Genomic DNA, 15,758 nt, shown 5'->3' with positions numbered 1-15,758 from the left:
ATCTACTACCGAGCCCAGCAGGTGCTCTTCCCAGTGCCCGTCCTGCTTTCCTTTCCCTGCTGCCTGAGGCGGTGGCCCCACCCTCCAACCACTGGGGTCCGGCTACGTTCCATCTTTCCCAATAAGCACCCCCCCCCCCCATCACGTGCTCGTCCCCTCTCCCAGACTGGTTTATACTGATCCTCAACTGTTACTCCATAAGTCATCTTCCTTCCCGAGTGGCCAGGGCCCCTCTGTGTGAGCCAGGCTCAGAGCAGCTGTGAGATCTTTAGGCTTGACCCAAGAGCACCCCCAAACCCACCAGCATGAAAGACTGAAATGATCCATGAAAAGCAGCAGATCTGTTCTGAGCGCCCAAAGGGCAGAACAGCAGCAAGCAATAGGGGCTGCGGGGAAATGGGTTTGCACCCCAAATCAGGAGTATGGTCACCACAGGCGGGTCAGAAACAGTGCCTGGCCACCCAGCCAAATGGTCACTTGAAGAGATGCTGGAGGTTCACAGAAAAGCAAGGACAAGATGGGGGGCTGATGCGGCTGGAGAGTAGGAGCCATCTGGCTGGGAACTCTAAGTTGGGCTGAGGCCCCCGATTCTCAGGCCAAGGCAGGCAAATGCGACAGCAAGCACGTCTAGGAAAAGAGGAGAGTCCTTCCCCTGGGCCCGAGCCCACCAGCAGGCACCCAGCAGGCATGTGACCGAGTCGGACCTGCACTACAGGAGTGCGCTGAACTCGGTGCCCAACGAGGGCTGCTTGAGACCCAAGATTCTGTCTCTTTTCAGGGTGTCTCCTGTGCTCAGTTTCAAGGGACCTTTAAGAGTCTACAAGTTTCGGAAGCAAGACTCCCCGTGGACATGGGAGAGATCAGCAGGGGCACCTACGTGTTTTCGAAAGAGGTCAGCGTGGGGTCCAAGCTGAGGATCAGCTTCCCGGACAAACTGCATCACGTCCTCCACTGTCCATGAGGAGGGGTCCCGGCCACTCAGTCGAGAGGCATCCCGGCTTTCCAGATATCGGTCCGACCCTGCAGGACAGGAGGGAACCTGCTATAACGGGTGGGGACTGGTCTGTCCCGCCCCACCACTCTCCTTGGTATGTCCCCATGGCCCTGCTGGGGAGGCTCACAGCAGTGCCAGAGCAGAGAACTAGAAGTGGCTGAGGGAGGGAAGGGCTCTTCCACAAAGGGATCAGGGTCTGAGACTCTTCTCAAGTCAAATCTTTGTTCTTTAAGAGTAGATCTGATTCTGGAGAGGGTCAGAAGAATTTCACAGTAAGGCTGGGGCTTTGCCTGGACTGGAGTCAGTGGTAACAATGAGTAAGGGGATGACATGGGTTCAGTGGGGGCCTGGTGGGTAAGGCTGCTTTTGCCTTGGCTCTGGGGACCATTTCTAGAGAGACTTTGGGAGATGGGCAAGAATAGAGCCAAATCCTTGGGGTCTAGGAAGAAAAAAAGTGGTGGATAATACCCTGTACCTCTTCCAAGGCCTGGAAAGAAGCTAACCTTGGGACAGCCTCATGCACAGAGGCAGAAAGCAGTTTTGCCTGGGCTGCCAGGAATCTCAATGTTAATTTAGTGCTTGGCTTAGAGCTTTTATCTCAATCTTGGCTCAAATACAATTCCTCCCATTCCCCCTGTGGGATCTGGGCCCTCTGAAATCTGAACTCCTTACCGTGCATGGTCTAGAAGGTACTCTATCACCTGGCCCTGTCTACCTTTGACCGAATCTCAACCCCCTGCCCCCGCCCCTTCCTCACCATGCTCCAGACACACTAGCTTTCTTTCTGCTTCTTGAATAGGCTATGCTTTATTCTTTGACCTTCAATCTCCTCCGTTCTTTTCCCAGGGCTTTGCATATCTGATTCCTTCTCAATATTTATTTCAAATATCAATTCCTCAGAGACCTTCACTGACCTCCTATAAAAGTACTCCATTCCCCACAGAGCTATTCTCAATCTAATTACTCTCCCTTTTCCCAGCACATATCACTACCTAAAATAATTTCATGTATTTATGTTTATTGTCTGTATTCTCCTATTTTCTGCCCTATTTCCTTGTGATATTGTGGTTTTTAATAAGAAACATACATATGTGGTCTTTGTCCTGTTTCTGGCACAGAACTCCTAAAATTCTTAGAATTTCCCAAATGGTGAGAGAAATAAAGGGGTCTTTTGTTATTTATAACAAGCCCTTTTCAACCACGCCTGGTATGGTCAGGAGGTGACTTCTGGAAAGCCCCTGAGGATGGGGGCTGGTTGCCAACCATCCTGGGAAGGAGAGTCTCCAATGACTTCATCAATCGTGCCTATATAATAAAGGTTCCATAAAAAAACAAAAGGATGGGTTTCAGAGAGCCCCTGGCTGGTGAGCACACGGAGGTGTGGGGGGCGCGGCACCCCTGGACAGGGCGTGGAAGCCCATGCCCACCCCCCCAGGCCTTGCCCTGGGCAGCTCTTCCATCTGGCTGTTCCTGAGTTACATCCTTTCGTAAAAAGCTGGTAACCTAGTAAGTGACCATTTTCCTGAGTGAATCCGAGGAGGGGATCGTGGGAACCCTTGACTGCCAGCCAGTCAGGAGCACAGGTGACAACCCAGACCTTCGACTGTCACATCTGAAGTGGTGTGTGGGTGGGGGGGGCAGGCTGGTGGGATGTGACGCTCTCTCCAGAGGGGGTCAGGATGGAGTTAAGCTGTCGGGCCCCCCAGGGGGTGTGGCACAGTGGCTTGGGGTGTGGAGAAGCCGCACATCTGATGTCCGGGTGAGGTCCTGTTGAGCAGAGTACTGGGCGTAGGGGAGACACCCCAGGAGGGGGCAGGGTTTTCCTTTTACAGTCCCCAACACGCAAAAGATGCCTGGTCTGCTACAGATGTTCCAACAGGTTCGTTCACTGAATGAAGGATCACACACTAGTTACTTGTGTATTTTTCTGTCTCGAGGCAGGGGACCTTGCCTTGCTCCTGTCTGTATGCTCACCACTCAGGAGATGCCAGGTGCACAGCTGAGGGGTGAGCTGAAACACACCTACGAAAGCAGAAGGGTGTACTCTTCAGCTATCTCTGGCAAAGGCTAAAAATCTCCTCCATTTCCCTTCACCCTGGGTCCCAGGTCTAAAAGTCGAAGCACGCTTGGCTTGGCCCGGCCCTGCTCCCGGGGAAGAGACTCCAGCGTGTTACATCTCGGACTTAGAGCTGGGCACTGACCAGATAAGGGGAGAAGTTGCTGGAGCAAGCAGGGTGCTTACAGCCACAGAAATTCCAATGGCTTTTTAGAGGCGCTGGCAGACAGGAAGTTGGAGAGGGCTCTGTGAGCCAGCCACTTCTCTGGGCCCTAACAGTCCAGCGTGACGCTGACAGAGAAACCAGCTGCTGGGACTATGGAGAGCAGAGAGAAGCTACACTCATGGGTGTGTCCTTGGCCCATCTCAGCCACTTCCTCGACCCAGGGGAGCTAGGAATCAAACACACGCACGATGATATTTTTATGTCTATATCTACATATCTATTATATATCTAGATCTATCTATCTATCTATATATTTATGAGTTTGTCAGCTTTCTTCTGTTAGAACACACACCCCAAGAGGGCAGGCGGCAGGTCGGGAGAAACACCTCTGAAATGGTGACACTCGAGCAAAGACCCTGAGGCAGAAGAGTGACTGGCACGTGTAAGGTGAGGCCAGGAGGCCGGCGTGCCAGAGAGGAGCGAACGAGGAGGGAGGGGCAGGGGATAGCTTCTGAGAGGGGTGTGTGTGGCGGGGCGGGGGGCCTGGTGGGGCAGCGGACAGAGGACCTCGTATACCACTGAAAAACCACTGACTTTTCTGTGCAGTAGGTCCGTTTTGAGCAGAGGAGTGACTTGAACCAGCTTCCAGCAGAAAGAATCACTCTCAGAGTCTGTGTTGATAACAGACTTAGACTCTGGACGAGGGCAGAAGGGAGACCAGTCTGCTGCTATCATGGTCCAAGCCAGAGACGGCTGTGCACGCACCAGGTGGCAGTGTGAGTGTGGGGAAGGGGGCTCTGGCAGGTGAACATTATAAAGGAACCCCTGCCCCCGTCAGCTTGTTTGCCCCTTAAAATAGCCCTTCTATTTTTAGCCCTTCGACTTTTAGACCTGGGACCCAGGGTGAAGGGAAATGGAGGAGATTTTTAGCCTTTGCCACAGATAGCTGAAGAGTACACCCTTCTGCTTTCGTAGGCATACAGACAGGAGCAACCAGCCATCTAAGGAGGTAGCATCATCTTCGGTTGAGAGATGAGGGAACTGAGGCCCAGAGAAGTGAGGTGACTTTCCCAGGATCACACAGCTAGGAAGAAGACAAGTTAGTGCCCTGAGTCTGACTTTTCCTATCTCTGTTTCTGCACACAGTCTATACCAAGACTCCCTCCGACCGTCCGATGAGGGCAGCTGGTGGTTACTCCTCAAGGAAGGCGAGGGTCTCAGTCCGAGAATGACTAAGGCAGGTGAGGCGCATCTAAGGCAGGAGGCCAGACTAACAAACTGATGCCCACTCATCCTCCATTAATGAAATAAGAGAGGACAGACTCAACAGCTGAATACTTTGAGCGAAACAATTCTAGTGCCAAACAGATAGAATCCTTCGTAGCCTTATGAGGTTCTTCAGGATCAAAAGAGATTTAGACCAGGACCTGGCCAACAGACCCATGCATTCCAGAGGGAGAGCGGAGGTGCCCCGGAGACAAGAGCGGCCCTGAGGCCAGCGCCGCACGAGGCAGCAGTCAAGAAGCACTCCTAACAGAGAGGGCCTTGGGAGACAGGACAGGGACAGTAACGCCCTCATACCTGGGGAATGACTCAGCTTCCCAAATGATCCCCTATCCTTGCTTCCATCTGAGCCTTGTCACACTCCTGTGAAAACCCCAGGCCAATATCACCACGCCCCCTGTGCACAAGGGGAGTGTGGGGGCCTGAGAGGTGAGAGGAGACTCGAGGCAGGGAATCAACTCGCAGCTCTGTCCAGACGGCAGAGCTCCCGACACCCCACGCTGCCTTGCTGGGGTGAGGGCCGGGGAGGGGTATCCCGGCCTCTTCCCACCCCCTCCTCCTGCTCAGTCTCCCTGAAAACGGTCTCTCCCGAGGCCATCTCTCTCCACTGCAGGCCTTGTCCATGGACTCTTCTTCCCCTTCCACAGCCTGGGGCTGGGGGAGGCCACAGCGGGCTGCGGACGTGGCATTCTCCTGTCTCTCCATGGCTGCTTTTAGGCCATTCTCCTACGAGAGCTCATGTTCTTCAGAGGCCAAATATGTCCCCAGCCATCTGCTTTTGCTGATCACTGTTGCCTACAGACCTCTGGGCTTCTACCCCTTGTTAAATGAAGACCGTTTGGTACGTCGGTCACTGCTTTGTGCTCCAGCCACGTCCTGTCATTATCCTCAGAGCCACAGAGCCACACACCAGTCAGCCACCAGCCTCCAGCGACCTTCACCTCCACTCTACTTCAAATACCTCCTGCCAAGGCCACTGTCTGCTTCTTGCCATCACTTGGAACAAATCCACTTCAGAAATGTAAACATCCCTTTCTCTAACCCCAAACTCCCATCTCAGCAACTGCCCTGGACGTAAGTCCACTAAACCCATCACCGCACAGAGAGATTTAGCACATCAGACTTACAATCTCCCCCATCCTTCAGCCTTGCTTCTTCCCCGCCCTGCCCAAATCCAGTGCTGATGATCTAAACGGCTGTCCCCCCAGCTCCATCGCTCCTTCGCATGCTCCCCCACCCCTGGCCCTCTTGCCCTTTTAGCTCAACAGAAAACTTTAATTCTCAGTCTTTTCTCACCCCACTTCTAGGTTTCTGAGAACCACAGAAGAAAACCACATCTCTTGCAGACTGGCAAACTAGTCTCCAAGCACAGCTGGGCCTTCTCCTCGCTCCATTTCCCTATCTTCTCTTGACCAGTCCACTCTGGGAGCACCCCTACGCCCTTCCCCTACTCGGCCCTCTCTCCTTTCACTCATGGCCACCATCAATCTTCCCTGAAGTCTGAGAGAACAAGCCTTAAGACGGATCCATCTTTCTATGCCCTTGATCGTAACCCTTCCCACCACAGCCACACCTTACTCTCACCTCTCCCCGATATTCTTCATCTCTTCTTCTCGGAAGGCTCAACTTGTCTGCCGATAAACACGCCCAGTGTGCTCCTGCTCTTGAAGACTTCTTTTGAAGGTCACTAGTTTTCTTTTTCTCAAACCCTCCCTGATATCCCACCATGCAATCTGTCCTCATCACCTTCCACCTCCACCGAAGCTGCTCTGGCTGAGGTGATCAGTTACCCACTATTCACCACATCCCACAGAGAGTCGTCAGTCCTCATTTTACCAAACCTCTGTTGTGCTGCACTCTCCTTAAAATACTCTCTGTAATCCTGGCCACCACAATATCAGATTCTGTTTTTCCTCACATTTGACTACTGCTTTGTCTCCTTCTGGGATCCTCTTCCTGTTCCCACCTCCTGAACTTTGTTGGTCCCCAGGACTCCATCTTTGGTCAATTGTTCTTTTCCTTCTACACATACACTCCTGGTCAACTACCATCTATATGCTGAGGACTCCCAATGTTTATCTGCAGCTCAGTCCTCCTCCCTGACAACCAGCCCTGCAGAGCAGGGCCTGCTGGGTGTCACCTAGATGGCCCAGGGTCTCCTTGCCCTTCTTTCTCTTCTATGGTTGGCCCCTCTCTCAGCGAATGGTACTACCATCTCCCCTACCACTCCACCTAGAGACTGAGGAGACATTCCTGCTCCCTTCTCTCTCACAATCCTCAAATCTGATTAAATTTGCCTCATGAATAGTTTTTTAACTGATTCACTCTTCTACAAACCTCTACCACTAACCCAATCCAGGCCTTTATCTGTTCTGGTTTAGCCCACTCTACAACCTCCTAACTGGTCTCTCTGGTCTGTCCTTCCTCAGATGCATCCTCAACACAGTAGTCAATGAGCTACTCAAAACACACACCTGTTTAGGTCTCACCTCTAATTAAAAGCCTTCAGCAGCTTCACAATGCCTGCAGGATCCACTCCAAACTCTACCATGGCATTTGGGTCATCTGTGAAGTAGCCCCTGACCTTTCCAGGCTATTCTGTTTGAAGTCCCAGTACGACATTTTATGTTCAGCAATAGCAAAGTCAGCAACAGCAAAGTACATGCAGTTCCATGCGCACCGTCTGTACCAGTTCTTATCTTTGCCCTTTTTCCTGCCGTGCTCTCTTCCTGGAGAGCTCTCCCTCCACTACGATCCCCGATATTGCCACTCACACGGTCAAGCTTTTAAATTGCAGACAGGGTGTCACTTCCTCAAGGAAGCTTCCCCTGGACCCCAAGCTTGGGTTGGGTGTTCCTTCTTGCCGTTTTCATACCACCCAAACCATCCAAGATGACGGTTTACAATTATGTGTTGAAGTGTTTCTCTCTCCCATAGGACTGTGAGCTCCCTGAGGACAAGAAGTGATTGATTTTTGCCTCCGCATGCCAAACGCAGGTGGTGGTCAAATAAATGGCTAATAAAGAACGGGTGTGTCCTTCCCTGTCCCTTTGGCTCTAGGCCTTTGGCTCTCAGTTTCCACTATTCTCAAGCCAATCCCAGAGCTTCATTTGCCTCTTGGGTGCCTAGCCAGACACAAATGTAAGTCTAGACCGCAGTCCAACTCCCAGGCAGGGGGCAAGCGGAGCTGACTGAGGAGGGAAGGGAAGAGAGAGGGAGGGTGGGAGAACCTGGGTAAGCTTACCCCTGGAGCACAGCCTGCGCACAGCTGAGGAGGTACTCAGCGGGAGGCCACAGGATGGAACCAAAGGCCGGTACCCGTGGGTTCGAAGGTTTTGGGAGCTGCTGACAAGGTTGGTGGGATTCAAGGTAGAGTCCATTGAGTCGGAGTGTGGCTCCAAAGACCGGGTCAGACTATTCCCCAGGACAAAGCTTTCACCTGGAAAAGAGTAAAACTGGAGTTAGAGCAGGAACTAGCCTGGAAGGACTGCCAGGGCGCTGGCCTCCCAGGTACCTGTTCGGATCGAGCAAGAGGCAGCAAAACAGAGAGCCCTGGGCTGTGTCTCAGGAGGCCTGTGTACTAGTCATGGTTCTTGCTTTTACTAGGTGGCCTTGGCCAAGCCCAATGCCACTCCCTGGGCTTGGATCTCCTTAGAGACTCTTCCTTTTAGACTAGATAGTCTTTGAGGTTTCTTCTGGTCTGGATATCTTTTGCTTTTTCCGGATAAGGAGAACCTTAAAACAAATAGAGCTATTTTAGGAAGAGGCTGCCTCCCTGTACACGAGATGCCAGCCCAGGGGACAGGGGTGCTGGGGAAGAGATACACTTGCTTAGATGAGGGTCCTTTAGAGGGTGACCCTCTCAGCCAGCAGGACATTTCAGAAATTCTCTTCAGTGTCTGGCTAAAGGCCTGTCTCTGAAGGGTCTGCTCCTATGTTCCCTCCCTCCTTTCGTATTTGCCTCATTCAACAGAAATGCCCCAAGGAAGCCGGCCTTGTACAGTGGTGAGAGCGGGGCCATGGACACCAGACTCGGAGTTAGAACTCGGCTCTGGCGCTCAGTAGGCAAGGTGCTTCTCCAGGAACCACACTGTCCTCAGAACCCGGGACGCCCCTGTCTTCTGAGGCCCCACACCAGGCAGCCCCTGATAGAACACTCCAGAACCTGAAGCAGGCTCCCTCTCATGACTGGGCTCTGCCCGCACCGGGTCAGCTCCCCAGCCCTGGTCACAGCGTCTCTGCCGGTGGAGGGCATCTTGGCTCCTGGGCCACACCACCGTCCTTTGTGGTTGTTCTTAGAGGTCGGCTGTTTAGGTAATGATGGGACTCACTTAGGGCCTGTGATCAACACTACAGTCAAGCACACTGTCTGGCACACAGTAAGACCTCTGTGGCCAGATGGTTTAGGATTTTAGGATTCCTTTCTTTTCTTTTTTTAAAGATTTTATTTATTTATTTGACAGAGAGAGACACAGCGAGAGAAGGAACACAAGCAGGGGGAGTGGGAGAGGGAGAAGCAGGCTTCCTGCTGAGCAGGGAGCCCGATGCAGGGACCCTGGGACCACTACCTGAGCCCAAGGCGGACGCTTACGACTGAGCCACCCAGGTGCCCCCTAGGACTTCTTTCTAATACTCACCTGAACTTGCTTGGTAACCAAGGGCGTAAAGGCAAGTCTAGTAGGAGACAGCTATTGGCCCTTCTCTTAGGGAGTGGGACTGATGAAACCCTTCCCCAGAAACGGTTCTGAAGGGAGCAGCTCTGGGCACCTGAGCCACAGCCCACCCCTTTTTGCAGATGAGCTTTCAGATTCCTGTTTTCCAGGAGAGAGGACCAGAGCAGCGTCCCACTTTTGAGACAAGAACAGGCACTCGAGGCAGCAGACAGGAGGCCTGCGTTCTAGGCCTGAGCTCTTGCCTTTCACTAGGTGTTTGATCCCAGGCAAGTTGTCTGTTTTCTCGGCACCAGCTCCCTCATCTGTAAAATGGGGGAAAAATCACCCTCTGTCTTGCTGAGAACATCACATGTGAAGATGGAATGGGATGGACTTTACCAAGGTGGGGAGTTGTCATTTTATTTCTTCTTCACTCAGAGTTAGAGGGCAAACCCAAGTCCTCTGCAATAACTCAAGAAAAAGCTGATTTCTGCATGCACTGGCAGGGCGACCTCACCTTTCTGGACCTCATTTTACCTGGCCAACACTAGGGATAGTACCGCTTGCCTCACCTGAGCTCACAGACATGAAGAATACCTATGACAGCACCAGGGGCTCCCGGCTGCTGATGCAAGTCAGCGTGTTGTCCCCTCAGCGATGCTAGGAAAGGCAGCTGAGACAGGGAGTCTGCATTGAGGGGCCTGGCAATCTGGAGGGGGGGCACCTGGACTGGCAATGGCATCCCATCTCTCCTAAAGAGATGCAGCATCATGCCCAGTGCTGCAGCAGGTCCTAGCGCCCTTATGGCCGATCAGACAAGGCCCGGGCTGCTTCGGTAAGACCAGGGCAGTGTGGGAGACTGGGGTGCTTTCCCGCTGGGCTCCACGGCGCCCCTGTGGCCTCCACAGGGAGGCCAAGTGAGTAGGGCTCGGGGCCTCATCCCAGCTTTAGCAGAACAGCTCTGGTTTTCACTTCTATACCCCAGAGTTTTCATATAATCTTACCTTTGCAACAAGGAGGCCTGCTGCTAAAACTAAAGAAACTTTGCAACCACTGGTCCAGGGGTCAGAAGTTAAGGCTGAAAGACTTGAGTTCTATTTCTGATAGACCACTGGTCAGTGATCACTGCCTTTTTTCTGGGATTCAGTTTGGCAGTCTATACAAAGATGTTTAACCTCACATTTAAACATCAATTTAAATGAAATTTGCTGTGGATGTGCTAGAGACATGAGAACAGTCAGCATGAGAGGGAGCTCACTCCTTCATTGAACACACATTTGTGTACTAGCTGCTATGCTAGGGAGGGGGTACACAGAGGTAAACAGGTAAGGACCTTTCCTTACGCACTGATTTTCAATGAGAAGCAGATTTTCTCTGAGTATCACCTTGCAAGGCTACCTTAAAAACTAGGGTTCCCAGGGGAGGATGGCAAGACTGGTGGGGATAAGTCTAGAAATCCTGCAACGGAGAAAGCGCCTGGGAATGTATAGTATGGAGAAAAGTCAGGGGAGACAAATACCCTAAGGGCAGTCATGGGAAAGGAAGAGAACTGGATCATAGATTGGGTCTTTTGAAAGGCAGAGAGTAAAACAGAGGGCAGGAGTAATAAGAAGACAGATTTTTGGCTCAAAAGGGAGGGCATTTTAACAATCAGAAGTGTCCAACAAAATTGACTGCCAAAGGTGATAGTGAGCAACCTGTCATTGGGAGTACTTAAGCAGAAGTCAGATGACCACCCTTGTCTGCTGGGCTAGACACTAGATTATCTCTAGAGTACTTTCCACTTCTGAGATTCAAGGACTCTGCACTCACAACCATGCTTTCCCCTTCCTGGGGTGAAATGAATGAAGAAAACTAGTCTATGTAACTAAGAAAATTCTTCCGCCAACACAGAACCCAGAGACTAGCACAGTTCTTATGTATGCTTAAGTCTGTTTCATTAAAAAAAAATCCTTCTCTGAACTACATGTCCCACATCCTCTACTATACTTTCATTCAACAAATATTGTTAAATACTTGCTATATGACAGGGTGATGGATACTGAGAATGAGGAAAAAACCAGATATTGTCCCTCCTCTCATGGGATAACTAATCTAGTGGGAAGGATGACAAGTACAAGCTTATAAAAAAATGAGAAGCTACTGCAAAAATTACTAAGCAAAGGAATAGGTATTAAGACAAGAAATAAGGGGAGTGGATAAGGAGACCTTGAGAAGTGTCTCTGACAACTTGATGTTTAAAAGCTGTGGTCTGAAGAAGAGTCCAAGTGGAGGTGTGCTATTTAGGGTTCATTGGTGGCCCTAATGAATCCCAAGCATTATCTAAACATTCGGTCTCTAAGAAAAATTGCAAAGGATAGGAGCATGACCCAGTATGCCCCCTCACCCACAGAGAATTCTGTGGGAAGAACCAAGGAGCTGACTTGGCTTGGGTAGAACCTAATCATGGAAAGGATCTGCTGTAGGTGCCCTGGTACAATGGCTAAGTGCTGCTGCCTGGTCGCCTGCAGAAAGATCCTGAGGTAGAAAACAGCTTGGAGTATTTGGGGAAATGAGGAAAAACAGTGTAGCTAAAATGTATGGAAGGAAGAGATGAGTTTGAAGAGGTAGACAAGGACCAGATCATGCAGAATACCGCAAAAACACCTGGCTTTTCTAAGAAAGCCACTACAGAGTTTTAGGTGGGGGAGCGCCATAATCTCATTTATGTCCGAAGAATACCATTTGGGCTCTTAAGTAGAAAATGGAGCAGAGAAGAACAAGAGAGGTAGTAAGGAGACCAGGTAGGCCAGAAAGGACCTCTCAGGCCAGGAGAGAGAGGATAATGGCAAAGGCAGTAGAGATGATTTGATGGACATGGATTCAGGATACATTTTGGATTTCCACTGCCAGCTAAGGTGGAGTAGCAAGGACTAGATACATCTGACTGCTTGAAACAACTAAAAACAAAAGACAAGATACATGAAATAACAGTTTTTAGACATTGGGCATCAGGCAGTGCAGGACAGTGATTCCTGAAAAGGGAGAACAAACAAGGTGAGCCCTAGGCTTGCTCTCAGTTCACTGTCTGGAGTCCCCAGGCGACGGGGTAGGGAGGGGAAGATCAGACAGAGCCCAGTGAGCTCCCGGAGCTGAGGAGATGGAGCTGAGTCTGGGTAGGTCGAGGGAGCTACAGTTCATGGACCAGAGCACTGGAGAGGTGTTTATAACTATATTTCAAATGCTCAAGAAGGCAGAGCGAAGACTATGCAAGCTAAGCAGAAATGCTAAAGATATAAAAAGACCCAAGTCAAACTTCTAGAAATGAAAACACAATGTCTGAGATGAATACATTGAGATGGATTAAGAGTAGATCAGAAACTGTAGAAGAAAAGATTAGCTAACTTAAACATAGCTATAGAATTTATCCAAAATAAAACACAGAAAAAAAGGCTAAAAATTTTTTTAAAAGCATAGTTAAACTGTGGGAAAACTTCGAGAAGATTCATATATGTCTAATTGGAGTCTCCAAAGGAGAGGTGACAGAAAATATACATGGAGAAAGAATGGTAGAGATTTTTTCGAATTTGATAAAAACTGTAAACCCACATGTCCAAGAAGCTGAGTGGACTCCAAGCACAAGAGGCATGAAGAAAACCTCACCAGAGCATAGCATAATCAAATTGCTAAAAACCAATAATAAACAGAAGACCTTAAAAGCATCCAGAAAAAAAAAAAAAAAAGACCACGCAACCAAACAGAAGAATGACAGCAACTTCTCATCGAGAAAATGCAAACCAGAAAACAATGGAGTGACATCTTTTAAAAAGTGCTGAACGACAAAAGTCAATTCTAAACTCAGCAAAAGTATCTTTCAAAAGCAAAGGTTAAAAAAAGACTTTTTCAAAGATACAAAAGCTGAAAGAATTTGTGTCCAGTAGACCATAAAAAGGAGAAATGCTAAGGGTAAAGTCCTTCAGGCAGGAAGGGGATCTGAAACTCTGGCTCTACACTGAAAAAATGAAGAGTACCAGAAATGATAACTATGAAAGGGTGAATAAAAAAGAATCTTTTCTTTCTTATTAAAAGAATATTTTTTCTTTTATGTTAAAAAAGTCTTCAAAAGATAATTAATTACCTATTGGGGCACCTGGGTGACTTAGTCAGTTAGGTGACTGACTCTTGATTTCAGTTTGGGTTGTGGTCTTAGGGTTGTGAGATAGAGCCCCGCACTGGGATTCTCTCTCTCCCTCTCCTCCTGCCCTGCCTCCCCACCTCTCTCCCTCTCTCTACAAAAAAAAAAAAAAAAAAAAAAAAGAGATAATCACCTATTTAAAAATATACGGAGCAGTAAAATGTACAGTGACAATAGCACAAAGGCCAGGAGGTGGGAAGTGCAAGCACACTGGCGTAAGGTTCTTACACGGTATGTAAAGGGATATGATTATGGTTTTAAGGTAGATAGTGATATGTAAGAAATGTATAATATAAACTAAAGCAATGACTAAAATAAAGAGTTACAGCTAATAAGCCAACAAGGAAATAGAACAAAATAATAAAAAAGCTGGATTAATCCACAGGAAGGCAGAAAAGAAACACAGGAAAGATGGCACAAATCGCCCCACCAATAGCGTCGGTCTTTGTTCTCTGAGTTGTTGAAAGTGTAGATCTGGGTGGGCTACATGATTTCTTCATTTATATAATTATATTGCTATATTTATATAATTTTGGTTATGAAAGATAAGGCTGGGGAAAGCTGAGACCAAAGGAAATGAAATTATTTTACATGATAAAGTAATTTGGAGTTGCCTGCTGGTAGCTGGAAAAGAAGGAGGTATGGGATAGAAGGAATAGAGAACAGAGAGGAAAATCCCCCAAACTCAGCGTGGGTCCCAGAAATGGCAGCAGGCTGAGGCCTAAGGTTAAAGAGGCCAGTTAAGATATATCCTGTAACAGCTGATAAACATTAACACATTAACACAAAGTTGTTTTTTTTTTTAAGAGAGAGAGGGAGAAAGCGCATGCGAGCACAAACGGGGGGGGGGGGGAGGAGGAGGGGAGAGGGAGAGGGAGAGTCTCAAGCAGACTCCCTGCTGAGAGTGGAGCCTGATGCAGGGCTGGATCCCACGCACGACCTGGAGATCATGACCTGAGCCGACATCAAGAGACGCTTAATCGACTGAGCCACCCAGGCACCCCACTGATAAACATTAAGATAAAACAAAAATGTTAAAATGCTTTCTATTCTTTGTGGCAATTCTGCCCCCCCTCTCCCCCCCAAAAAAAACTTCATTATAAGTTTATTACATTCAACAGCCTTGCATTTGTTTTTTCCTTAGGGAAATGAAGGCTGAGGAACTGGATCAAATGTTTGGGGCAAAGCAGCTTAGGGAGAGACTGTCAGCTAGGAGAGTGGTCAGGGAAAGAGGGGATAAGAACTGAGTCAGAGCAGGAAACCTAGTCTGAATTATGTGGGGTGGGGATTCATTTTATGTTATTTAGATTTGGATACTGAAGGAAAGGATTATCCCCAAATCTAAGAGGACTCACAGAGTCCTACACAAACCTCCAGCTAGTCTCCCTGCCTACTGTGTCACTCCACACCAATCCGATCTCCCACACAGGATCCTGAGCCACCTCTCTGAAGCACAGGCCTGACTATGTCCCTTCCCTGGGTCCTCGCTGCTCAGTGACATAAAGCCACCAACGTGGTCAGTTAGCTTTTCCGACTGGGCCACTGTCTCCACCTCAGCCCTGTCTCCCACAAGCCTCCCTGCCACTGCGGATCTCAGCTGTGCCAGACATCCGGTTCCTCTGATCCTCTGTCCCTCACGGTCTCAAATGCTAGTCAGTCAACTGGAGCATTCTTCATCACTCCCTTCCTCCATCATCTTGGGTCTGTGGCATCTTCACCGGGTTATCCTGCTGCTTCAGGTGGAAGCTTAGATATATTTTCTGGAAAGTCTTCCCTGACATCTGGTTTGAACTTTTGAACTTTGAACTTGTCCTATGAAAGTACATATCACCACAAATTAACTGTTTGCTTATTTGTTCCTCTTCTTTACCAGGCTGTGAACTCTGGGTGTAAGGACCTGGCCTCCTGTTTACTGTGGAACCCTCCGTGCCTAAACCAGAACTTGGTGTCGTGCAGCCAATAAAATCTGGGTTGAGTGACTGACTGAAGAACGGACTCAGTTCTATTAATTATGAACATTTGTGTCATCTTAGAACTCTGACAGTTCTATGAGGAAACCCTGCATGGGGATGAAGGGGCATCCTAACAGATTTCACCATTATTTGGCTTTAATCCTGTGAATTTTAGGATTTTGGCAGGAGAACCTCTTTATAAGCTCAGAAGACCAGGATGGTAACTAGAAAGACAGGCACAAGGAACTTACTGCCATGGGACAAATGAACCTCTTCCTCCAGCAGAGAGGAATCTGGGCAATCCCCAAGCAGCAGACCCAGAGGTGAATGCTGGGTGGTTTCAGTTACAGCTGAGAGGAAGAGTCCCTGGGACCAGCTAAATGAGCCATCTCCTGTCTCATGCTGTCAGTTCTGAGGGCCCGAAGGAGCTCTCTCTCACCTAACCCTCACAGGCCTCTCACCTGACACAGCCGCGTGGGG

General features: G+C 49.3%; 1 protein-coding gene across 12 annotated transcripts in view; it reads right to left on the bottom strand.

Annotated features, from left to right (window-relative positions):
• Positions 1 to 15,758, bottom strand: part of SCMH1 (Scm polycomb group protein homolog 1) — a 178,387-nt gene that overhangs the window by 3,496 nt on the left and 159,133 nt on the right. For all 12 annotated transcript variants that reach the window (XM_032431609.1, XM_032431592.1, XM_032431641.1 and 9 more), the window contains 2 exons: positions 7,745 to 7,939; positions 878 to 1,020 (listed from right to left, as the gene is read on the bottom strand). In XM_032431609.1, the coding sequence (XP_032287500.1) occupies positions 878 to 1,020; positions 7,745 to 7,939 (338 nt within the window). The remainder of the gene's footprint in view (positions 1 to 877; positions 1,021 to 7,744; positions 7,940 to 15,758) is intronic.

The sequence above is a fragment of the Phoca vitulina genome, unplaced genomic scaffold, assembly GCF_004348235.1.
Source record: "Phoca vitulina isolate PV1807 unplaced genomic scaffold, GSC_HSeal_1.0 scaffold2, whole genome shotgun sequence".
In the NCBI taxonomy this organism is placed as follows: Eukaryota; Metazoa; Chordata; class Mammalia; order Carnivora; family Phocidae; genus Phoca; species Phoca vitulina.
Note: the sequence above shows the minus strand (reverse complement) of the source record. Positions and strands in the feature narration are given on the sequence as shown.